This window comes from Notamacropus eugenii, chromosome 6, assembly GCF_028372415.1.
Source record: "Notamacropus eugenii isolate mMacEug1 chromosome 6, mMacEug1.pri_v2, whole genome shotgun sequence".
In the NCBI taxonomy this organism is placed as follows: Eukaryota; Metazoa; Chordata; class Mammalia; order Diprotodontia; family Macropodidae; genus Notamacropus; species Notamacropus eugenii.
Genome location: NC_092877.1, coordinates 268797034 through 268824054, shown reverse-complemented (window position 1 = coordinate 268824054; position 27021 = coordinate 268797034). Strand labels below are relative to the sequence as shown.

The following is a 27021-nucleotide window of genomic DNA, read 5'->3' as shown; positions in this document are numbered from 1 at the left end:
CTTAGCACAGTATCTGTCATAATAAGCATTTCATAAATACGTCTTGATTAATAGATTATGGAAAAATGTAGACTTGATAATAGTTTGGTTAAGTAAATTTAAGAACTCATTGAAAGAGAGGATACAAAGAGTTCATGCCATATTGAAAAGTGGTCTCAAGTGGACTGGACCACGGATCTGTACTTAGCATTGTGATGTCCAATTTTCTTGTCAATGACTTGGACAAAAGCAAAGATGGCATGCTTTATCAAATTTTTAGATAATGAAACATTTAGAAGAAAAGCTCACACATTAGATTACAAAGTCAGGATCCAAAAAAGATTAAAGGATTAGGAGCACAGAGCTACAGCTGAAAGGGCCATTAGAATTCACATAGTACAAAATGCTCATTTTATAGATGAGGAAACTGAGGACAAAGGTTCAGTGACTTGCTCAGCATCACAGAATTGTTCAATGGCAGAGCTGGGTTTTAAATTTGGCTCTTAATCAGGGTAAAAAATCTGGGGCAGGACCTTTTAAGATGAAATTTAATAGAGTTAAATATAAAATTCTATGTTAAGGGAAGGACTGTGGTACAATAGTGGAAAGAAGAATGGCTCTGGAGTCAAAGAACTTGGGTTTGGAACTCACCTCTAATATCTATGACAGGTGTGACCTTGGGAAAGTCACAGCCTCCCTGGATCTCATTTTCTCCGTATGTAAACTAAAGGGACTTCTATTAGAGGATATAGGAGGTCCCTTAAAGCTCTAAATCTATAATTCTATGGCTAGAAAAAGGTTATAAATGTCAACTTTATATGCATAATAACTGAAGGCATGGCTATATGATTTTTCCTATGATAAACTCCCCCAAGTTGTAATACACTATAAGCAAAATACTTACCAGCCGTACAATACAATAGCCAAAGTAGAAATTACCACCTTTGGAGGTGGTGATTTCAACCAGCCTGGAAGTCTTTAATCAAAAGTTAGACTGGGTACTTGTTAGGGATGTCACAAAAATTAAGGTATAAGGTGGACTAGGTGGCCTCTGACATCTTTAATTCTGATTTGTTGGGAGGATGTTATCTCCTTTTATGGCTTTGACTATCATCTATCATTTATAGTGATAACAGGCTTCTAAATCTCTATCTCCATCCCAGGCCTGTCCCTAGAGCCACAGACCTGAAGTTCCAATTATGCTTTGGACATATCCACCTGAAAGTCCCACTAGAATCTTGGTATAGTAGCCAATGACAGCTCTTCTTTGTTGAGAATAGCTTAGAAAATACTTATTGCAAGCAACTATCCATCCTATGGTGGTGCTCCAAAGACAGGAGTTGGTGGTTTTCCATGCACAGTCATAGCTCAGTCTATAAATTTCCTTTAATTTGATTTAGACTATGCAGTTTCATTGATTCCAAACTCTATGGATGAGGCTGCCAACGGATGCATTTGCTTTGTAAAGTTTATAGACTCTGAGCTTGTTTATCTCAGGATATGGTTATTACCAAGTTTTATCTCAGGATATGGTTATTACCAAGTTTTATTTGTATTATACTGGTACATATTGCTCATATTTCTGTCCTGCTTAAATGAGGTAGAGTAATAGTTTTCACCGCATTTCAAAACTTAACAAAAAATTCCCAAAAAAAACAAAACTCAGCATACATTTACCGTAATAGATTTCAAGTAAATCCATCAAAGTGTCCACTTTGGAACTGTAAATGTACTAGTAAAATGATGTTTTCATGTGTAAACTGAAGTCTCCATCTGCCAAATGAATAATAAACTACAGCAAATTATTCAGCACTCTATACTCATCACAACAGATTCATTCACTGCCCACAATTTTTTTGGCCTTTTAATCACAAGCTTTAGTCATTATGTGAATGGTTCAATTCTCTAAGGATACAACTTTTAATAGCATCCTCACCCATTAAGGTGCATGTCATCTCATTAAAGGAAAATACAGCTCACCACATTTTTCTGCAGGTGAACAAATGGAACATTATACTTGACAGTGACAGCTACCAATGTAGGTGGCAAGCTAAATTCTCCTTGAGAAAAATCATTACCATTTATCTTGGTTTTTCATCCTGATGCTTTTCCCTTTTGTCACATCTCCTGTGTCCAGAATAGTAAGGGCACCCAAATAATCATGCTTCTTGATTTTCCTAGTCACCAAATGGAAAATGAATTTGAAATTCTAGATTATTAACCCTGAATAAAAATTGTGACAGAAATCAGTAGCTAAGATAATACCATTTTGTCAATGGTATTTTCTGAGCTACTGATATATATGTATACATACACACAGAAATACACACATGTAATATAGTAAACAATACCTTTGCTGTTCCTGTAAGATGCCTAGGGTATGTAGTTCAGCAGTTTGTGCACAGTTACTTTGTGTTTTCTTATAAATTCATATATGATATCCGATAACTATTTGCATTTTGGTACCAACTCTCCTTTTTCCTTCTACACTAGAACATGTAGTTACCTCATTGTGTATTCTACTGTTGACTTTAAATTCTTGCTATCCTTGGTCTGACAATCAGAGGGACAGGTTTGAATTTTCAGTGACTGAACAAATGATTTCATAATTAGTTTTTAACTCAATCAATATTCTGTAACTTTAACTGTAATGTATTTTATTGGACTGACCTGTTCTCCCCCCATTTTAAATTTTCACTGTCACCTCTTGTTTTTATTATAATTATTTATTCCAACTTAGTCACCAGCATTAAGGTGAGAGAATACTATAATGAACTAATTATCCTTTTAAACATGGAGTATTGAGTGAATTGAATTTCAACAGTATAAATTTATTTGGAAACATCTTTATTTTTTTTTATTTCAAAACTATTAAGATTTAATACATCTGTAAGATATATTTCTTTAATTAATATATTACTTGACTTGGTATTCTACTAAATCTTATTTCAACTAGACCTAACTCAGGATGAACTAATAATTCAGGCTTGATGTTAAAATGAAATTAGACACTCTCAAATCTTTAAAATACAATAAAAATGACAACCAATAACAATGGATAAAAATGATATTATTTCTAAATTCAGGTAAAATGACTATCCCCATTCCTATTCACCACAGCAACTGGTCATAATAAGCCATGCTAGGTCAGAAAGGGGTTCTCTAAGGACAATCAGATATTTTAGACACTATTTCACATAGGCTTGGCTTTTTATGCTTCAGAAAGCATGGAATCCAAACCTACTATGACCCTTCCTTGCCCTAAAACAGACCAACCTACATAAAGCAAGTGTTGTTTCTACAACAATGTTTAAATCAGCCCTCTCAGATTTCATATTGGCAAGGGGGTAGAGACAAAATAATAGTCCTATTCCTTCTTTAAGAAACATTTTAAGCCTTCAGCATTACTGAGACAACAGCCCTTTTACTGATCACACAATTTTAAATGATACTACCTTAATTAAGTAAGTTAAAATCCAAATAGCTTCTGGATCTGTCACTGTCATGTTACACTTGCATTCATATACTCACTTCCATAAACAATAATGAGCCTCCGCTGGAAGGAAGCCCACAGGTAAAAGGATAGCAAGCAGCAATAGAGGGGCTTTAGTTACAGGCCTGCCTACCGGGCTAAGGCCCTAAGCATCTTAGAGCAACAGCACAAGGCAAAGCTGCCTCCTTTCTGGGAAAATCACCTTTACTAGGCATGACATTTTTTGGAATCTATATACTTTTACTTGCCATGAGTGATGAAAAGCCCTGTAGGTGACTTGGAGATAGGTAGAACTTTTTTTGAAATTTCTCTTGCGTTAATTTTTTAAATTGCTTTTTTTCCTTTCTTGCTCCTCTGCCCCCAATATAACCCTGTCAAACTTAGGAAATCAGTTAGGAAATAATGCTTTCTGTTACTTGAGAACATAGAATAATGTCTCTAGAGCAGGAAGTGACTTCAGAGGCTGTTTAGGGTTAAACCTCTCACTTTGTGGACCAACCAATTAATGTTTATTGTAGTTAAGTCATAGACCCACAGAATCAATCCAACTCCCTCCCATGTGAATCAGGAAACTGAGGCAGAACCACAGAGATTAATGGAAGGTTCACAGAAGTAGTGTCAGAGGGGGGATTTAATCCCTGTTTCTCAGTTGGAAGAATGTTGACCTATATTAGTAGCTGCATTTCAATATTAAATTTCTATGATTTAACAATTCTTGAAATAAAAAAGTAGAAGGTTCCATGACAGGGATTACGTCAAAGTAGCTTTCTGCACATCATGCAGCAGAATCGGGTGATTTCCACATACATTGTATGAATTGGTTTTAACTGACTTTTTTATTTCCCCATTACATATATTTTTAGATTTACCTCCTCATTCTTTTCTCTCAATTTTACTCCTACATACAAGGAAGTCTAAAAGAATAAATTTCATGAGAATCTCATGAATAAAATACAGGATGAAAGCATAGAAGATTAGCTATGTATTGTACTTTACAAGAAGAGATTTCCTGAAGGGTGGGAGGGGGAGGTGCATGATGACACAGTAGAAGCAGGGAACTGCTTGAGCTCTCTCCAAAATTTGTACATAAGGACTCTAAACAAATTCTAGAGCAGCCGAAGCCACAAAATAATAGATTAAAGCAAATTTCCAGCACAAGACAATCTCGAAGTTTAACAGGAAGTGTCTGTCACACTAGACTAAGAGTAGACCACAGTCCAGCATGGACAATGTTAGTACAAATGAGCCTGGAACAGGCCTTATGGGACTGAATCACTGGCAGTTGGAGTGGGTTCCAGATTTCTCAACCCATGAATGCTAAAGAGAGCCTTGAAGGTCAGTGGGAAAGATCTCTCACCTGGGTGAGAAGGGAGTGGGGTCTGGTCCCAGAACCAGCCCCATGGCAGCAACCACCACTGCTGCAAAGACATCTGTTTCTAGAGCACTCCACTTAACAAAGAACTCAAAAGTCAAGTAATTGGCTGGGAAAATGAGCAAATGGGGGTGGAGGGGAGTGAATCAGACTATAGAATATTACTTTCTCAGTAAAAAAGCTATTTTCTAATATCCTTGGTGATGAGGAAAACGAAAACCTACAACCAGAAGAAGACAACAAAGTCAAAGCTCATGCATCCAAAATCTCTAAGAAAAATGTAAACTGGTCTCATGCCATGGAAGAGCTGAAAAAGCATTTTCAAAATCAAGTAAGAGAAGTAGAGGAAAAATTGGGAAGAAAAATGAGAATGATGCAAAAAAAATCATGAAAAAATTCAACAGATTGCTAAATCAGACCCAAAAATGCTGTAGAAAATTATATCTTTAAAATTAGACTAACCCAAATGGTAAAAGAGGTCCAAAAAGCCAATGAAGAAAAGAATGCCTTAAAGAGAAGAATTGGCCAAGTGGAAAAGGAGGTTCAAAAGCTCACTGAAGAAAATAATTTCTTAAAAATTAGAGTGGAGCAAATGGAAGCTAATGAGAAAGGAAGAAATTATAAAACAAAACAAAAAGAATAAAAAAAATAGAAGATGGTGTGAAATATCTCATTGGAAAAATAACTGACTTTGAAAATGGACCCAGGAGAGATAATTTAAAAATTATTGGACCACCTGCAAGCTATGATCAATAAAATATACTGGACATTGTCTTTCAAGAAATTTTTAAGGAAAACTGCCCTGATATTCTAAAACCAGAAGGTAAGATAGAAATGAAAAGAATACACTGATCACTTCCTGAAAGACACCTCAAAAGAAAAATTCCTAGGAATATTGTAGCCAAATTCCAGAGTTCCCAGGTCAAGGAGAAAATATTACAAGCAGCCAGAAAGAAACAATTCAAGTACTATGGAAAGACAATCAGCATAACACAAGATTTAGAAGCTTCTATACTAAGAGATCAGAGGGCTTGGAATATGATATACCAGAGGTCAAAGGAGAAAGGATTAAACTCAAGAATCACCTACCCAGAAAAACTGAGTATAACATTTCAGAGGAAAACATGGAATTTCAATGAAATGGATGACTTCCAAGCATTCTTGTGGAAAAGACAAGAACTGAATAGAAAATTTGACTTTCAAATATGAGAACAAGACAGCATGAAAAGGTAAACAGGAAAGAGAAACCATAAGGGACTTATTAAAGTTGAACTGTTTACATTCCTACATGGAAAGATGATATTTGTAACTCATGCTACCTTTCTCAGTACTAGGGTAGTCATAGAGAATGTATGTGTATGTGTATGTATGTATGTGTGTGTATATATATAGTGTATATATGTATGCATGTATATGTGTATGTATATGTGTGTGTGTGTGTGTGTGTGTGTGTGTGTAGATACAGAGAGAAAGACAGAGACAGGGAGAGACAGACACAGAAGGCACAGGGTGAGCTGATTATGAAGGGAAGATACCTAAAAAATAAAGTTGTGTTGAGAAGAATGTGCTGTGAGAAAGAGGGAGAGGTAGAATGTAGTAAATCATGTCACATGAGAAAGGCAAGAAAGGGATTTTACATTGGAGGGGAAGAGGGGAAGGTGACCTGGAATAAGTGAGCCTTACTTTCATTGGATTTGGTTTCGGGAGGGAATAACATATACACTCCATTGGGTATGGAAGTCTATCTTCCCCTACAGGAAAGCAGGACATAAGGGGATAAAAGAGCGGGAATAATAGTAAGGATGGCAGACTGGGGAAAGAGGTAATCAGAAGCAAAATATTTCTGTGGGGGGACAGACCAAAGGAGAAAATAGAACAGGATGGAGGAAAATATAATTAGTCTTTCACAACATGACTACTATAGAAGTGTTTTGCCTGACTCTACATGTGTAACCTATGTCAAATTGCCTTCTCAATGATGGTGGTGGGGTGGGGGAAGGGAGAGAAGTTGGAACACTAAACTTTAAAAATGAATGTTAAAAATTGTTTTTACATGCACTTGGGAAAATAAGATATATAGGCAATAGAGTACAGAAATCTGCCTTGCTCCACAGGAAAATAAAAGGGAAGGGGATACGTATGTAGGGGGTTGATAGAAGGGAGGGCAGATTGGAGCAAGGAATAATCAGAATACCTGTTCTGGGTGGGGAGAGGGTAAAGAGGGGGAGAAAATTTGAAATTCAAAATTTTGTAGAAGTTAATGTTGAAAATTGAAAATAAACAAATTTAATTAAAAGAAAAAAAAAAGAGATTTCCTGCCTACCCAAAAGATCTGTTCCATTTGTTTTTCTACCATTATAACTTCATGCCTTTGAGCCTTAAAAATCTTCTGGTCTTCAACAATTGCAAATTAAAATGCAAAACCAGCTGAGAGGATCCAAGCCAACCTCTTAGATATCAATTAATATCTTGGAAGAATACCACTGCTATCCACGCATATTGATTCTGTTAGAAGCTGCTGGTATGTGGAAGATATTGTCACATCAAAATTTGACAGGCCAGAGCTAGGCATTTGTCTAAACAAGAGGAGGAGTGACAAAAAACATACATAATTCTTGTCATGGTGAGACCTAGAGGAGTTAGCAAAATTTCAGAAGAATCATTCTATCAACCAGTCATCCTATATCGAGTTCCTATTGTGTTCTAGTCACTGTACTTGGTATTAGGAACAAATTAATGTTCTAAACAAAAACAACCATCCTCAAATGAGGTCAGCTAAAGCAAGAGTCAAGAACCTAAGGAAGGACACTAGGGAAAAAATGGGATATGAAACAAGGTAAGCTCAAGTGATCTTGAACTGGAAAAGACTTTAGAGATGATCTAGTATACCCCTCTCATTTTGCAGAGGGGGAAACTGAATACTAGGGAGTTTAATTGATTTCCCCCAAACAAATCACACAAAACAACATATCCAGAACTCTCTACATCAAACTATATTACCTCTGGGACAGGTCTGAATAACTTAATCCAAAATGTATGAGAAATAGGAGACCAGTATTTAGATAATAGATATAAGTAATAGACACAGGATATCAGCCACAAGAATGGAACTTAATACAATATTGAAAAGGCCTTTTAAAGTGAGTTTAAATTCTTTCTTTCTAGAGCTTTAAGTTTTCTGATTGTCCCCAGCTGAACAAAGTAGGGAGTGAAGATACAGAGACCATATTATAAACCTCTTCATTTTCACTGTCACAAAATACCTAAAACAGTGCTAATATTTTTTTAATATTAATGAACTAGGAAGATGAATTTTCTTACTCAATCTGTCCCCTAGGAATTTTCCCAGGTTCATTATAAAGTACCTTTTTAAATGAACATCTGTCCAGTCAAATTTACTGTCCCATAATATGTTTAATTTTCTTGCCTATTTTTTTGGCTGTGCTTACCTGACCTGGAATTCCCTTCTACCTCCTCTTTAATACACAAATACTATTTCTCTAAAACTAGTGTGATTTCAGTAAGTTTTCCCAGGCCACCCTAGTGTGAAATTATCTCTCCCTTATTTTAAATCCTCCAGAAATTATGTTTCACAATTAATCATATAAAGTCCTATATAATTTCCTTTAAAGAGTACCCTGAAATACTATTTACATATTTCATCAATATAAATTCTGCAGTGTTTTTGTCTTAACTATCCAAATAGGCTGTGATACCCTTGAGGACACAGACTACGTGTAATACTTTGCTCTACCTCTACAGTCTTGTACATAACAGGGATTTAATAAATACTTGCTGATTTGGTTTGAAGAGGCTGTCTATTCTGAAACTTGTAGTGGAAATTTGGGACTGAGAACTAAAGTATAAAGAGGGATGCTATTTTTGTGAGATCAAAGATATTTCACCCTACTTTTTCATGGTAGATAAGTGGAACTATATAGCCTGCTAAAAATGTATGCATGATGTTGAGAATTACAACAGATTGGGAAACAGAATGGAGTTATCTTGGAGAGATCATTAATTGTATTTATCACTGAGAACAGTATGGATCAAGAACCCAAAATGACTTTAAATTTTGAAGCACAAAATGAACAATAGTTTCAGCTATTCATAACAAAGCAAGATAAAAATGGAGAAAATCCCATCTTACAGTATAAATCAAAGCAACAAAAAAAAGATGGCATTATGAGAACAGACTGACTCAGTCAATGCCTCTTCTTTTTTTCTCTTTTGAAATCACATTTAGACTTCCAGGAAAGATGTGAAAAAACTGGCATAGGTTCCAAATTCTAAAGCATTTTCCACTTCAGTTTAGTTATCAAATGAAAAGAAACATGGCAAGATGTGTTATTATATTTTCATTGATTCTAATGATTCAGCATCATATGCTAAACTTTAAAGCTGCCTCCAACCCTGTAACGGGGGCAAACCTGTGCTAACAGCCACATTTTTATTGCCATTTTGACAGGGTAACATGCTGAAGAAAAGAAGGATACAAGAGTGAAATAGTAACTAATATGCATATAGAAAGAATTAAGTGATGTCCTAAAATAGTTAAATCTTTCTTCCCATATGGATCCCCTATCTACTTGTTTAAGTTCTAATCAGAAATAACCACACTTCAATATGATAATGATCATTTTTCATATATGTATATATATTATATGTACATACACATACACAAACATACAGATAGGTAGATAGATAGACAGACAGACAGGCAGGTAGGTAGGTAGATAGATAGGTAAGTAGGGAGGAAGGGAGGGAGGGAGATAGACAGGTAGGTAGGTAGGTAGATACATACATACATACATACATAGGTAGGTAGGTAGATAGATAGATAGATAGATAGATAGATAGACAGACAGACAGACACAGATATACATACAGAGAATAGTGACTTACACATATATCACTTAAAAGACTGACCACTCCTTAATATACTCTAATTTGAGTTTGACTGTTCCATAAGACAGTGACTGCATATATTATCATCATCCCCATTTTACAAATGAGGAAGTTTAAATTGGGAGAGGTTTCAGCTTTTTTCATGGCTGTTTACAATTAGTAAGTGTCAGAGCCAAGTTTCAATCCCACTTCTTCCTAACTCCTGTCCTAACAATCTATCTATTAGCACACACAATCTTATTTTTCTTTGATTCCTATTCTTTATGAAGAGTAGCTATTAAATTTTGGTATCATTTATTTGAGAAATTAATTGATTAATACATAGTAATTATCCAAAAATAAGTTGCTTTAAAGTAAGCTAAAGATGTAGTCTATGCTTCTAAAAACATATAATTGTCCAGATTGTATGGTTCTACTATATAGATTAGATCACTAACACATAGTTTTATTGGTGTAAACAAGTTCCAAGGAAGGAAGAAATTCCCACCACCAATACATGCTAGCCCTGTCTCTGAAACTTATAGAGACAAGTTAGATCAGTTGGCCAGGGTAATGGAGGAGATGTCAGCAGCAAAGACTTGAATTTTTTTCAGATTTTCCTAATTTCAAAGCCAGTTTTCTATATGTCATATCATGGCTCTTAAATCTATTATAAATAGACAATTCCCAGAAGCATTTCTTCCATTTATATACATAGAGAATTTTACTTCAAAATGGAAAATGCTGAAACTCCTTTACTTCATGTAAATATTTGAAAAGTTCCACTGTGCAAGGTAACAAATAAAACAAATCAAAATAACTCAGATAAAACATTTATCCATATAAAATATTGCGATAACTGGTTCAAATTTGAAAATAAAAGAGAAAATGGCAGAACATAAGGAACAAAGATATGAGGGCTAGATCAACAACCCTCAATTAACAAACATTTGTGAAACATCTACTATGCGTCTGGTCTTTTGCTAGGCATGAGGGATACAAAAACAAATAGTTCTTGTTTTCAAAGAATTTTATCAAAGAAAAAGGAAGTTATCCCTTCTTAGCAAAGTCCCAAATCATGAGATCATTGCATTACTGATTTAAGATTTGAAAGAGACAACAATTACAATCCTCTTGTTGTATAAATTAAATTGGGGACTGGAGAGGCAAAATGTCTTGTTCAACATTACCTAGATAGTAAATGACAAAAGCTGTGATTCAAACCCAAGGGTTCAAAAGCACATTGATATGCTTTCCACTGCTATGTTTTCACAATATATAATATGAAAGTTACGAATTTAATAAGAGGTGTGTCAGCTGTGGCTATATGCTCAACTGATAAATATTTAGCTACTTTGTAGGCAAGAAAGAACCTTCAATTTCAGTCATCTAACCGAATGTTCAGAGAGTTTGAGACGGCTAATGTGGTTTCCTCAAATTCTTGTATTCTGTAATTCTGAGTTTAATTGCATCAAACCCCTCACTACTCACCATACTAAATCAGTCTGCTTGGGGGGGTAATTATTCAAAAACTTCATGGCCAAAACCTTCATATCCACTCCAATTTCTAAAGACAGATATATGAAAGATACATATATCTAATTGTTAAAGTAGTTAAGACAAAATAATAAAGAAAAAATAAAAATAAGTAGTAAAAGCTTTCTTGATACTTGAATAAATTTGTATAATCTTTATATTCAGGGAAATAGTAATCTAATTTCATGTCAATCCCTCCCATTCCCCACTATAGTAGGAGGTCAGAGTCACTGCAGAACACCCAAGTCAACGAGTAAATGATTAAAACTTTCACTAGATCCTACTGTACCCACAAGCTATTGTCCTATATCTCTTCTCCTTTTCTTAGTGAAACTCTGAAAATTCTGTCTAAGCTCGTTATTTCCACTTTCTTCTCTCCCACTCTTCAGTCTGGCTCCCAGCCTCATCACTCAACTCGTGTTCTCCTCAAAGTCATTGATGATGACTTAAATGGCCAATGGAGTGGTTTTTTTTCTTCTTCTTTCTCCTCAATCCAAATGCTCCATTCAACATTATTGCCCACATTATCTTTTTGAAAACTGCCTCCTCTCCAGGTTTTTGTGACATTCCTTATTTCTGTTAGCCTCTTCCTACCTGCCTGGCCACTTTTCTTAGTCTCTTTCAGTGGCACATCATTTACATCACCGCCCCTGTGAATGTTTTTCAAGGTTCTGTCCTAGACTTTCAATTCTGTTGCATCTCATTCCTTTTCTCCACTCGTACAGCTTCCAACTTTTTCCTAGATTATTGCAATATCCTCCTATTGGCCTTTCAACTTCAAGTTTCTCCACTTTACTAGTGTTGCCTATAAGATTGTACCTGTTAGAGAAAGAGCTTTTGATAACTTTAAAGAATTCTTCTAAAGATATCAAATATAGGATCAATGTGGATGTAGTAGACTATACTTAAAAAGCAGTAGCAAGAATGTCATGTGCCTCAAAACAACTTTAAAAACCCAACCGCAAAGATCCCTGACCCCATCCTTCTTATTTTGTGCTATATCACTGGATGAGATGAAATGGCCATGTGTCCGTTGTTTCTCCAGATAATAGAGTTCTAGCCTCATTTTTCACATCATTTCTCTTTAACTGTAATTAATTCTTTCTTCTTTTGGCTCCTTTAAAATAACTACACAGTGTAATTTGTGATTGAGGAATGATGGCTCAAAAGAAATCTAAACAAGAAGAATTAAAGCAACATTTCTCTAATGTTTGCATCCAGCTTTTCAGAACAATAGAAACATGCTGTTTCCTTTGCTTATGATAAAATGTTTGTTTTGGGTCACGACATCTTTTCAAATAAGCAATGAGAAATTATTTTCACTTGAGTTCCAGCAAATAGTTTCATATGCTAACTTACAGAATTTAGCAGTGTACTTGGAAAATTCAGCAAAAGACTAAGATTAAGAAAACCTTGTGTTCTATTCCTCTTGGTTTATTATATGGAAAGTTCATTTAGCCTTTTTGTACAATTTCAAGAAAATAGGGATATTACTTTTCACAGAGGGAAGTTGTAACAAATAATTAGTAATATTATCGCCTAACACTTATATAGCACTTAGGCAACGATTTTACTTATATAGTACTTAAGAATTGTTGTGCAGCTCTTTTAAATGTATATTTGTAGTATAATTAATATCTGCAAAGTCCTTTACAATGACTTCTACTGGTCCTAATCATTCTGAGTCAGTATTATTTCAAAAGACTCAGTTTATGACAAACTCTTTAATTTAGAGAAACTCAGAACGATCTAATTATTCTTTTTAACATTATTATTTTTTGCTGTATATACAAATGAATTATATCTTTTCTTTTAGGAGTAGTCTGGCCCAAATAATCAAAACTAAATAATTATTAAGGACTATTAAATTATCTAATAAAAATAATTCTAAAACCCCAGTGTTAAAAACACAGAAGGGTTCTAGGGAGGGACTAGGGAGAACACAGCTGAGCCATAAAGAAGGGAAGGAATCAGGTAAACTTGGAAAGGGTAACATACTACTTCCAATTCCCCAACTCCATCCCCAAATTCAAGACTATTAGGCAGTCAGGCAGTCTATCTAAATAGAAGGAGAACAGTCTGAAATAAGTATTTGTCTTTGGGGCTATATTTCATTATACCACAAATACAAAGCAACAGCACATGAATAGACTTTCCTAGTCAGAAATCAATGCAAGTTCAGCAGTTCTGAGACAATAAAGTTTTTAATGTTGGATATTGTTTTCTCCATAGAGGCAGTAGGGAAGAGTATATGGAATGCCAGTCTGGGGTCAGGATCTCCTGGGTTCAAGTCTTACTTTTGACACTTAATGCTTAGGGCAATCTATCTTCTATATATCCTGGTAACTCTCTAGGATTTCTCTACTAGATTTTAGTTAGACTAAACCAGCAGGGGTGATGATATGTATAATTGCAAAGGGCCTCTGCCTCTCCTAGGCTGTCATTAATAGCAGGGGGTAGGAGAATTAGGCAATGAAGACGTACAGGCTTTTCACACATCTCTGCTATCACTTCTAACTGTCTGACTCAAGCAGGTCTGAAATAGATTCACTGATTTCCTTTATAGATCCAACACATGGGAGGTAACTAGGATTCACAGTAGCCAGAACAGATTAAAAAAAGACCCAGATACTGAGACTTAGTCGCTAATTTTTGTTGAGTTCTGAGTAAGTCAAGTACAGCCCGGACTTAGATGTTTTCAAACCGCTCAATAGGTTTAATGGAAATATTCACAGCTGCTGGAGATAGACTCAAAAGTCCTGAACAATGGTCTCATCTCTTCAGGTTCCCTTAGTCAACCATCTATACTCTCTTATCACCCGCTTAAAATATTTCAGTTCTTGTAAATCAAACCAAGGTGCCTCCAGGAAAATTGTTTTATATCCCCAATTTTGAATAGTTCTCTGAGGATCCAGAAAGACTCCACAGCAGCAAGTCTGTTTCCTGATTGCTTTCTCTAACTCTTTTATATTTTCCCCAAAGATGCCCAAGCCTTGAATGTTTGCCAAATAAGGAATCCTATGTGAATGTTCAGACTCTCCATATCTGGGTGGTTTAAATTGACCTCCAACAAATAATTAGGAAAGGTTCTGAAACACCTTCAAAAACAAATAGAAAAACAAAATAAACCATATCAAATTAATAATAAAAATAGAAAAAGGAAAAATATAAAATAAACTCCCAACAAAAATGAGAAATTAAGTTTAATTCAACACACAGATCTTAAGTGTCTATTATTTAAAAGTATTAATGATACAGAGACAAAAAAATGAAATACTACATGTGCTAAAGGAATTTACATTCTCCTGGGCAGCATTAGGGGTTTCTCAGGAATGAAGTAACCCCTTCCTGTGGACTTTTACTTTACTGAGATACTAGATGAGACCCTGTAACCATACTAATGTAGCAGAACTTTTGAGAGATGTCAACTTGCTTTCTATAATAAATAGTATATCTCTAAAAATAAACAAATCAATCAAACACTGCTAGACAAGTCCCATAGTAACGTGACTGAGGCTCCCTCTCAAGGGATTTTAGATCACTATCACTGGTGAAGAGATTTTCCACATTGGGAATTCCATATCCTAGTTAGTTAAATAACACATTCTTCACTGTCTCATATCCTATTCTCCAAGAAAAGAAACCATTATCCTATGTCCATTTTCTCTGTATATCTGATATATTTGAAGATTCAGTTTTAAGTTGAAGAATACAGCTGAAAGCTCTCGAACATAAATTACAAAACTGAATCAAAGAAAGATAGTACTGGAGAGTTACTTCAATAATCCTAAAGCTTCCAGCATTCTCTTTTACACACATACACACACACACACAAACACACACATATACACATACACATACACACAGCTAACAAATTCCTTATCTGTAATAGAGTGTGGAAGGAATAGAAAGTTAGCTACTCTGTATTTAAGTGGGACAGTGGATAGAATACTCTGCTCAGAATCAGAAGACTCATCTTCATGAGTTCATCCAGCCTCAGTTGCTTACTAGCTGTGTCACCCTGGGCATACCACGCCTCAGTGTTCTCATCTATAACATGCGCTAGAGAAGGAAATGTCAAACCACTCCAGTATCCTTGCCAAGAAAACCCCAAATGGGGTCACAGTCAGACACAACTGAAATGACTGAACTATAATTCTGCATTCAATTTATTGGAAGAAATGAACTGGACAACAATGTTAACATAAATAAAATTTTAGATGAAAGTGTGTTAACATTAGAGTAAATGGTAATCAAGTGAAAGGACATTAGTTATTGTTAAGAATGTACTAGATTTCAAAATAGTAATGATAAATGGAAATATGCGCTTTATAATGGAAGGGCTAGGCTGCTAGCTGGCAAAGTGGATAGAGCTCTGGATTCGAAAACAGGAAGGCTCATCCTCATTTACTTACTCACTCACCTTGCACATTTACTAGCTATGTTACCCTGGATAAGTCACTTAAGCCCTATTTGTTTCAATTGTTCATCTACAAAATGAGGACACTGGAGAAGGAAATGGCAAATCATTCCAGTATCTTTGCCAAGAAAACCCCAAATAAGGTCATGAAAAGTCAGACATGACTGAAACAACCAAAAAAACAACAAGTCTGTGATTCATGAGAAATAGGTTTGTGCACTGGCTTTAGATAAACCACTTCAGCTCAGAGGAACTCGGATTTATTTTTGGTTTCATCTGTGAAATAATCCAGGTGGTCTCAGTGATCTTGCGTTGCTTGATTCTATGACTCCCACTAAATTAGGTATCACCAAATCAGAGAATCTAAATGTAAGATGTCTCTAAAGGAGAAGGAATACTCCAAAGAGTGAAGTTATGGCAAAACAATCTTAATTATCTTAATGAGAAAAGGTGGAAAAGGTTCTAATAAATTGGTATGACTGTACAGAAAGCTTTTGAACTCAGATTTTAAAAATTCATATAGGAAAACAGAAAGAAGGTCATACCAACAAAAAAAAATGTTGTGACTATAAATACGACATCAGAAAGTCTAAAACATGGAATCATCTGTGACTTGAAAAAAGTTAAAGGCAACAAAAAAGTATTCTTTATAAACTATGCTTAAAGGAAGAATATGAACTAAGAAAAGGTAATCCTACTACCAGAGGATGTGCCATAATGTGAACACATGAAGAAACATGGAACCACTCCATTCTTACTTTTTATCCATTGTGTATACTAATGAGAATGATTTTCAAAGCTGAAAAACTGGAGGGAAACTGAAGCCAAAGGTAAGTGAAGAAACATGGTTTATTTAGCTCTTTTGTTTAGGTAGAAAGAAGGCTGAACTTAGAGTCCCAGGGCATTGAACTTCAATTCCACTTCCACCCTGTTTCATATGAGTTCTATGACCTCAGCTAATTCTTTAAAATTTGTGGACCTCAGTGCTCTCATCTGTGAAACAGATGATCTCTAAGATTCTTTCCAGCTCTAGTTGTTGGGCCTCATGATCTTAAATAAGATGAGATTTCTAGGTCTCCAAAAATTATATCCCAAAAATGCAGAAGGAATATGGGATTAAGGGGAGTGAGAGGAAGAACCATGGAAAATGAGAAAGGAAAAGACAGTATGGTTATGGACAAATGATTGCATTATTTTTTAAAAAGGAGGGGAGAAGGGGATAAAATGTAGTAAATTCTGCAAACCAATGAATTTGGTGGTAATGCTAGGAATGATTTTTTTTTCCAATTTTTATTATTATTATTTTATTTATTTTCAGTGTTCTACAATTACTTCAATATAACTTAGATTTTCTTCCCTCCCTCCCCCTAATTCCCCCTTACCTCTCTGACATGGCATACAATTTTATATAGGTTCTACACATAGATTCCTATTAAATGTATTTTAACCTTAGTCATGTTGCATAGAAGAATTAAAATGAATGGGGGAAATCATAAAACAAACCAAAACGTAATACAAGAGAAAATGATCCGCTACATTTTGTGATTGAATTCCATAGTTCTTTCTCTGGATGTGGAAAGCATTTTGCCTTCAAAGACCATTGGGAATTTTTAAGTCCTTGCATTGCGATGAAGTTCTAAGCCTACCAGAAAAAATCCTCACACACTGTGGTTGTTGCTACGTACAAAGTTCTCCTAGTTCTGATCCTTTGGCTCAATTGCTAGGAATAATTCTATAATAGATTGATTACTAAATAGTTTAATTTTTAAGCACATAAAGTAGAAGTGGTCACTTGGAACCAGCATTGATTCCTAAAGGGGAAAGATTTCCAGAGTAACTCAATTTCTTTTGTCCTTCCTTTAAAAAATGTGCTAGTAAATTTGGTAGATTGCTGTAGATAGAACACACCTTGATTTTTCAAAGTTGTCCTGAATATCTGAAAAAAATTCATATTTTTTATCAATGTGAGGAATTTCTGCTATGGGAACTGCCCCCAGGATTGAAAATTAAGCCATATGCAGTTGCCTAAGGGTCAATAGAGAGTAAGTGCCAGGCTTAAGTTCACAAAGCTGATAAGTATGTAAGGGAAGGTTTGATCCACCTGTTCTAACTTCTAAGGCCTGACCTACTTTGTTATACTATTTATGAGTTGGAAAATAAATCATCTGAATAAGTGAATTCAGTGGAACAAAAGTACACAAAAATGTGGATTAATGGATTTATAGAAGTTAGTGTCTTGTGGCCTACCTCAGAGGCCCTTAGTTTACTCTTTTCCATTCAACATTTTTATTATTATTATTATGTTTGCAAAATATGTGGCAGGAGTACAACTAGTAAAGTTCATTGCACATAGTAGGCACTTATTTAATATTTGTTTAAAAGTGAATTAGAAGGGATGACTAATAGTAGAGAAGAAAGAAATGATTCAGATTTGTTTTTATGTCCTGTAATTGTGATCTCACTCTGTCATGAAATTTTTAGGGGGATAAAATCAAGAACTTTTTTTAATCATCTGCTTACTTAAAGATTGACTGGGGGAAAGTTTACTTAACAAAAATTCATATTCAGTCAATCATTTTATAAGCTCAGTGCCTGGCACATAGTAGTTAATCAACAAGTGTTTATTGATTAACTGATTATTTACATGTTCAGGAAAAGTAGATTCTTGGGATACAAATACCAAGAATCCAAAAAACAAAAAATCTACTTGTACAAGGAATATGCAAGAGACCTATACATTCAATTGACTTTGAAATCAATGATGGTCTCTCAGAGGTAATTTCAACATGGGGTAGAGATTAGATTAAATGACTTTTAAAGTTTCTTCAAGCTTTTAAGATTGTATGATTACATATTATGAGATAATATAAAATATTCACGACTGACCATTTAATTTTAGCAGTGTTGATATAATTTTTAAATGACTTAAAAAAGTGAATAAACTAAAGTATTTTCCCAGTTATTTTTTTTAATCTGTATCTTCTCCCTTTCTATAAGGTCTATGTTTCGAGGCATTATGTTTTGTACAAATGGAACAAATTAATTTCTGATTAAAACAAAGATTCTCCCAAATCCATGTTTTTTTTTGTTTTTTTGTTTCTTATCATGAGAGAGACAGACAGAGACAGAGAGAAAAAGTGTGTGTGTGTGTGTGTGTGTGTGTGTGTGTGTGTGTGTGTGTGTGAGAGAGAGAGAGAGAGAGAGAGAGAGAGAGAGAGAGAGAGAGAGAGAGAGGCCATTAAACAAATAGGATAGACCTACAACCTTGGAATCCAGATGGCCTAGATTCAGTACCCACTGGCTGTGTGACTCTTGTCAAGTCATTTAAATTCTCAGAGACCTAGTCAACTTTCTAATAATATAGTTATAGACATTTAAAAAAATAATATCGATCAATTGAACTGTCAGATAAAAAGTTCTGTGAAATATCCACATCCTCCCTACTTTCCCCACCTCCCTCAAGAATCATAGAATGGGAGATTAAATAAACTGAAAAAAAAATCAGCACACAACCAATAGGGTATGATGGATTTCTTCAAATATTTGAAGCAAAGTCTCCACAAAGTAGCCTTAAACCTTCTCTAGTGGGGAGAACCAAGCATAGGTGAAAATTATGGGAAAGTTGATTTCTTCTCAATGAAGGAAATTTGTTTAGAGCTGTCCAGTAAGTGAATGGAATCTTAAGAACTTGAGGAGAACTTAAAAATCATTTAGTCCATTATCTGCCCCATGTTGAATTTCCTCTCTTATATGAATCTGCACTAGTAGAAGAATATTCTCAACAGACTTGCCTATGCAAATGAAATCATGGATCTAATTAGAGCGAAACAAAACAAAAGCAAAGTAAAGCAAAGCAAGGCAAAATATTTTGTTAAACCATTTCACATACTGACTTTTTTAAAATTTTGACTTTTCTAATAAATTTGCCTTCAATTTCCAGCAAAACTTCAATTATTATAAATAAGAGAAAATGTACATTTTGGAACGTTAAAAAACACTATTTTTAAAATTCTAAAATTTCTAGCCATGACTATTATTTGAAAACAGGAAAACATAATTTGTTATCCAAATTCTATTTTAATATCTCAGAAGAAAAGAAAACAATAGAATAAAAAAGAAGAAAATTGAGGAATTTAGAAATAAATGCCTTTTCTCTTTACTTACCCACTTCCATTTCAATAAATTTGACCAGAAAAATGTACAAAAAAACTACATATTCATTTTTATTGTATCTAGAACATTCTGAGATCTGTCAAAGGAGATAAAAAGTTAAGATAAACACCTCATAGGTTAGTAGCATGATAACATGCAAATATATTCAATAATTATAAACTATTACATGATAGTACAAAATATTATAAAACTTATGCACTATATAACACAACTATACTTTGACAATATCACACAGAAAGCCCTACTCAAATACTTTGATAGAATTGTGGTCTCATCAATTTGAGTACTCATCCCAAGAATACACTTTCTGGTTTATTAGGAAAGATAAAGCACAGTGCTAGCTTCCCAAACAGTTCTGGTAACTATGAGAAATGGCAAATATGTTTTATAACAAATCTTGGGAAGAAAACACATAAATAAAGCTTAAGTCCTTTTTCACATAGGGCTACAATAGCCCTGAAGAACAAGTGAGTTACCTTTAAGATTTGTTAGTGTCACCTAGCTTTGAAAAGACAATTTCAAAAAGCAAAAACTGACCCAAAAAATCTTCATTCTCCACTAACAGCACAATAGATTCTTCCACAGATAACTGGTTTGTGGGGTAGTCCAGAGCCCCAAATCAGCAATTTTAAAATTGCTTCCATCTCTAAGGTGAGCACTGTAAATGCTCTATGCCATAAGGTGGCAGAAAACAGAAACTGAAGTCCAGTCATATGGGAAAGGGAGAAAATAGAATGGACAAAAGTTTAAATTTATGGAGCTCTTTTTTTCTCATCTTGGATCATATTTTATTCACCCCACCATTGTCTCACATACAGCAATGCAGGTTGTCCCTCCCTTTGCTTGGGGCACTGAAACACGGATAGATACGTAGACTACTAGATAGAAAGAAATGGATAGTATGGGAGTAAAACTCAGATTTGAATATTGGACATATTTAAATATATGTTACACCGTGATCTCTGAGTTGTGTAAGAGAGGGGATTTCAGTATGGGGCAGACATTTGACTATATAGCTTTTAAGGTCTCTTCAAACTCTTAAGAATCTGTAATTATATTTTATGAGATTCTATCAAATGACCACAACTATTAAGCATTTTAGAAGGTTCAAATACAGTGGCCACTCAGATTTCATTGGGATAGTGAATATGTGATGAGCAAATTCTCTCTACCAATGAAGACCTGAGTCTTCTCTGCAGTTTATAGCAGAAGAGAATAACTTAGTTTCTGAGGAACCATGTCGTTTTGCATCTGAAACAGGTTTATCCATTGTGAAATACAGTGCTTGCCTCTCTCAATATAAATCTATACATGGATTGACAGAAAGATAGATGATAGGAAAAAAAGAACATAGATATACTCATATAATGTCAAGTTAGTTTTTCCAACCCTAAAGCATTCCTGAATCCAAGTACATAAGTCAAGAACTATTTTTAATACCAGTTTCATTCATTTAGAAAAATCCTTACTCATTATAGTACTTTGACTATATTAATGAAGTCTTACCAATGATTTTTTTTATGACAAATCAAATCAAATATGGCCACCAGAGGGAAAATTATACATACATACATACATATATATGTATATGTATATATACATGTATATGTGTGTGCATGTGTACGTGTGTATGTATATATACATATGTGTATATAAATAGATATGTATATATGTATATTCATCATCATGTAAAAACAAGTCAAGGGATAAAAGAAATTGCAGAAAAGACAAATCTCCATAATAACAATCTTCCTATATTGTCTATAATTCAAATCTAGGGAATATTAAACATTTCTCTAGTATCTTTTCATTCTTACACTGAAGAATTGGTAGACTCAGGAGTTAGGTAATACTGGCACACGTCTGTGTGTGTGCGTGTGTGTGGGTATCTTTCAAAATTTTTATTGAGCAATTATAAATTAACAGTATTGTTTCATTTGCCTTTGCATAGAGCCTTGTTGGACAAGGCACTGTTCCTGACATCAAGGACTTTCAATCTAACAGTCACATTTTTTTAAAAGAGTTATAATCATTAATTTAACTTTGGTGCTCTAAATGAGAAATAATTGTACGATTATAAACTAGTGGGGATCCTACTGGCAGGACTGAATCATAGAAATCTCCACATTTTCACTACAAATGACATTGGAAGACTAAAGGAATTTGCAGCTCATTTGGCTCTCCTTATAAAGGAAAATAAAGAAACTGAGTTGGCAGGGCTGATTTTAATTATACATCGAAAGACAACAAGAAATATATGATGCCTTTTGGTTAGGTCCTTTTGTGTGCTTTTGGAAGCATTTGCAAAAAGAACACCTCAAAATAATTGTATGCTGTGGATAGATGTGCATATTTACATAATACACACATACATGCACAGTACATCATACGTACAGTAAACATATACAGGAATATATATGCACATACACACGCATATCTATATTCATATACAGGTTTTTGGTCTAAACCAGTTGCCCTTGGCAATATAGCATTTACTTTTTTAATGAATGTTTTATGACCATATACAGCAAAAATTCCTGAAGAATAAGAACTACTTCGTTTTTGTCTTTGTATCTCAAGCAGCTGGCATATCATGGCAACTTAATAACTTCTTAAAGAAATGAATTGAATTTCCTAACATATAAATATATATATGTGTGTGTGTGTGTGTGTGTGTGTGTGTGTGTATGCACAGTCACGTTAACTGGATGTGAGGCTTTTCAGACATCCATAGGACTTTAATCTTATTCTTTAAATATGAATCATTTTTCCCCCACAATCTTTGCCATCTTCTCCATGTCCACAAAATACTTTGTTATAGATGGTTTTGTTGAACTCTTCCTAGAATTTCCCTTCCTCCTCCTCATCTTTAACAGATGTTAGAGTACTCGAGATCTCAAGATGTATTCAGAATAGCAAAGAATATTGTGGAATTATCTCCCATGATCTAGAGTTCTATTAACATAGTCTAAGATAGATTGGCTTTTTCATCAATCAACATCACAATATTAATTCATTTAAAATTTAAGTTCATTTGAAACTTGCTGGTCAGTTTCATCTGAATTGTTTGCTGTTACAGGTCTCTGCCATGTTGTTGTTGTATAATCATGCCCAACTCTTTGTGATCCTTGTTGAGGTCTTCTTGACAAAGATACTGGAGTGGTTTGCCATTCTCTACTCTAGTTAATTTTACAGGTGAGGAAACTGAGCAAACAGGGTTAAGTGACTTGCCTAGAATCACATAGCTAGCAAGTGTTTGATCCATCAGGAAGATGAATGTTCTTGACTTCAGGCCCACCACTCTATCCAATCTAATTCATACACACACACACACACACGCACACACATACTTACCCACATGCATACATATACGTCTATGTGTGCACAAGTGTGCGTGCAACATATACATACCATAAATGTGTGTACATATATACACAATATATATACATATACATATATATGTATATATATATATACACCCACATATATGTATCTGTGGATATAAAGTTGACATAGCAGCCATAGCAGCCATGACTTAATCCATCATAATGGATGAGATCTCTGAGGAAAATGATGTACAGAAAGTAGAGTAGAGAATTGGGAATGATTTTTGAGAAATGTTCATTCTCAGGAGTGAATAGGAAAGATTGAAAACAGCAAAGTAGATGGGGAAGGAACCTACCACAGAGAAAGAATTTTAAAATGTAAGCATGTCAAACAGAAAGGGGATGAAGAAAGATGCAAGAAGGCGCTAGCCAAGAGTATACAGTATATTCAAAAAGCAAAGGTAAACAAGGAGTAAGATAAGACTACACAATTCAATAATTCAAAATAGAGATTTCAAAGAGAAGTTTCAATATCATGGTAGAGTGAGAAGCCAGATTTCAGAGAGCTAAAGACTGACAGGGAAATGAGGAAATTGACATATCATGTACCGATCACAAATTGTACAGTAGTGGGAATGGTTATATTAGCCACAGACCGTCTATGTATCAATACAATGCACATCTCTGAACATTCAAAAAATAGTAGCTATAGTTCGGTCAACTGCTTTACAACTCAGGCAGCTGTGTGGAAAACACTTTTATTATGGAACAAATTATTTCAATCTAGAGCAGAAGGGACCATACTCCCTTTGGCAGGGAGGCATATTATTCTTTAGTTTGGCAAGACAGAACTTGATAATTATATTAAAACTTACATAATTAAATGAATATAGTTGGACTTTTCATATTATAGCTGATGAAATGCTTGGCTATGTTGATTTTAAATGCTTCACATAATTTTAAAACTGAGACTCTATCTTGTCTGGGAAGATTGCTAAAGTAGAATTTAACAATGGAATTACAAATTCTGTATCTCATCCCATATTTTTATATTTTAATTTATTTCAGTAATCTGCTTAAAGGATTGGACAGAAGGAAACTGAAAGAATCTTGAATGTATACCTAAGAATACCAATTAGAAGAGTATTGTACTGTCTGATCATAACTAATTTGTCAATTTAAAAATTTTTTCTATTGCATAATGTTAGTCAAATATAAAGCTGGTCTAAATAAGATTTTCTTCTCAGCTAAGTGTGAATTTCTATGACAAGATTTCTAATTTTAATTATATCTAGGAAAGAAAGAGTTCTTAAATATTTCATAGAGAATTCTTAATAAATGATAAAAACAAGTAACAATAATAATAGCAGGATGGTTTATATAAGACTATGATAATCTTACAGTTATGTAAGAAGTAAATTATAGATAATGAAAAGATGGGACCAAATTCCATTAACACTATTTACTGATGGTTAAACATATAGACCACTGGAGAAGGAAATGGCAAATGACTTCACTATGTTTGCCAAGAAAAGCCCATGGAAAATACAAGTGTGACATGGTCCATGGGGTCACAAAGAGTCAGACACTAAATCACCAAAGACAGACATTAGTCATAGCTTAAAACTAACATGGAAAACAGAATAAAATACTGATAGATTTGTTGGCACCCAAAAGGAACAAGCTACAAGTATGTATGTTTGTGAGAGATTATATACACATACATATATATATATACATGTACATATATACATATATGTATACATACATATATCTATATGGGTATATATGCATATATCTATACATTCAGAAAGATTCATCTATAAATACATCTGATCACACAGCAATAAAGCATTCATTATGCAATGGTTTTGAAATGATAAGATATTGTTATACGGTACACATTGTATGCTACTGAGTTATAATTTCATCAGTGCTAGAAACTATTGGCACCAGAACTCCTTCTACCAATACAACCCATTTATGACTATAAATATCTATATCTAAAGCACATAGGACTTAAATCCATCAAACAGCTAGTGTTAAAGGTAGGATTTGGACCCCGTCTTCCTGAATCCAAACCCAAAATCCCAAACACTATGACCTGTTGCCTTTGCATATATTGTATGATGCATTAAATAACAGCTCTAGTTTATTCAATACATTGTATATGTCTGCAGTTACAGTACTTCTCTATTATGAAAATTTATAGCAAGTGTTTCTTACCATTGTGTAGCTATGCGCCACCTTCATGAGTTCAATACACCCCTGAGCATCTGCAAATGCTCGGATTCCTAAACAGTTTGATGGATGTAAAAGCTTCATGAGAAAATGACAGCACACTTCTACCACTTGGGGAAGCTGAAGGAGGCAAGCAGCAGCAAGAAGATTTTCAATAGTGTCTTCTTTTAATTCCAGGCAACCTGAAAATAAGAAAAGAAACTCATGAAATTCTCTCCTCTCTCTCTCTCTCTCTCTCTCTCTCTCTCTCTCTCTCTCTCTCTCTCTCTCTCTCTCTCTCTCTCTCTCTCTCTCTCCTTCATTTATAAGATAACTATGGGAAATTCTATTCATTACTGTAATACAAGAAATCAAAATTACACTGAGTTGATGAAGGAAAATGAGCATCCAAAACCAAAAGGAGTTACCATATATTATAAGAATATTAGCCACTCCAGCAGTAGCTACTATTGTCTCATGATTTAGAATTTTAAGAAAAAGTATGAACTCAGATTAGTACCTTTGAGTAAAAGTTTATGGCACTTCAGATCATGTGGCTTGAAAATAAGGCTCTTAGTTCAGTTGATTTGATTTGTATTCAAAGTTTGGGGGTGCCTTCCATTGGGAAGTCAAAATGTCCCATGTTCCTTGGACTGTGGCCTCCAAGATCAGTAGTTCTCCATTTTTTTATCCTACTGATTCCTTTTTAAAACCTCTCACTTTCCACATTATAATCTATATCACAAAATATCAAAGTAACTGAGTTTATTGTAACAACTCCCTCATCAATGAACATTTATTTGGAATGCAGTACTAAATCTTTAATGCCCCTCGAGTTAACAGAGTAATTCTTAAAGACTGCAAAGTTAGGATTTCAGCAGAACATAGGAGTTGGCACTCATTCATTAACCATAATTCAAAATATAAGAACTGAGCACCTAAAATAAAATGATTACTGATGTGCCTCTCAGTTTACAAAATAATGGAGAAAATACATATACACAAATAAATGCAGTACTATTTAATATGATAAATGCATAAGACTTATTTTTAAAAGCATTATATGAAGATTCAGAGAAGAGAGCTGTGAGAATTCAGTGGTTGACACTGCCAAACACCTCTTTGAACTTTTATGGATGTTATATCCAACTTATGATCCCTTACTGGACCAAAGCAACAATTTAAGAAACAGTTTCTGCAATAGGAAGACCACTCCTGTTGCATATTCTTCATACAGAAAATAATTTTATACAATACATTCAACAAGCTTTTAGAAAGTGTACAAATAAAATAAGTTTTATCATACATGGATCATTATAATTTAGTGAAAGGATATGGTATAATGGGAAGATACAATCAATTTAATTCACCAAATATTTATCAAATTCCTATTATGTAAAAAGTACTTTGCTAGGTACTAGAGATACAAAGCCAAAAACAAATATCCATTACCTGTAAGGAAATTACAGTGTGTCAGAGACAGAGAATGAAGGTACATTGATTTAATTAATTAATTAATTTTTAATAAGTAATAAATTAAATTAATTAAACAGCAATTAGGAAGTGGGAAAGGTTTGAGTGGAAAGATAATGAGTTAAAGTTTGGACATGTTGAG

General features: G+C 34.3%; 1 protein-coding gene across 1 annotated transcript in view; it reads right to left on the bottom strand.

The window, feature by feature from the left end:
* KLHL1 (kelch like family member 1) overlaps positions 1-27021 on the bottom strand; it is a 566614-nt gene that overhangs the window by 302835 nt on the left and 236758 nt on the right. Inside the window, exon 4 of the mRNA XM_072622321.1 lies at positions 25413-25609. Coding sequence (XP_072478422.1) covers positions 25413-25609 — 197 coding nt within the window. The remainder of the gene's footprint in view (positions 1-25412; positions 25610-27021) is intronic.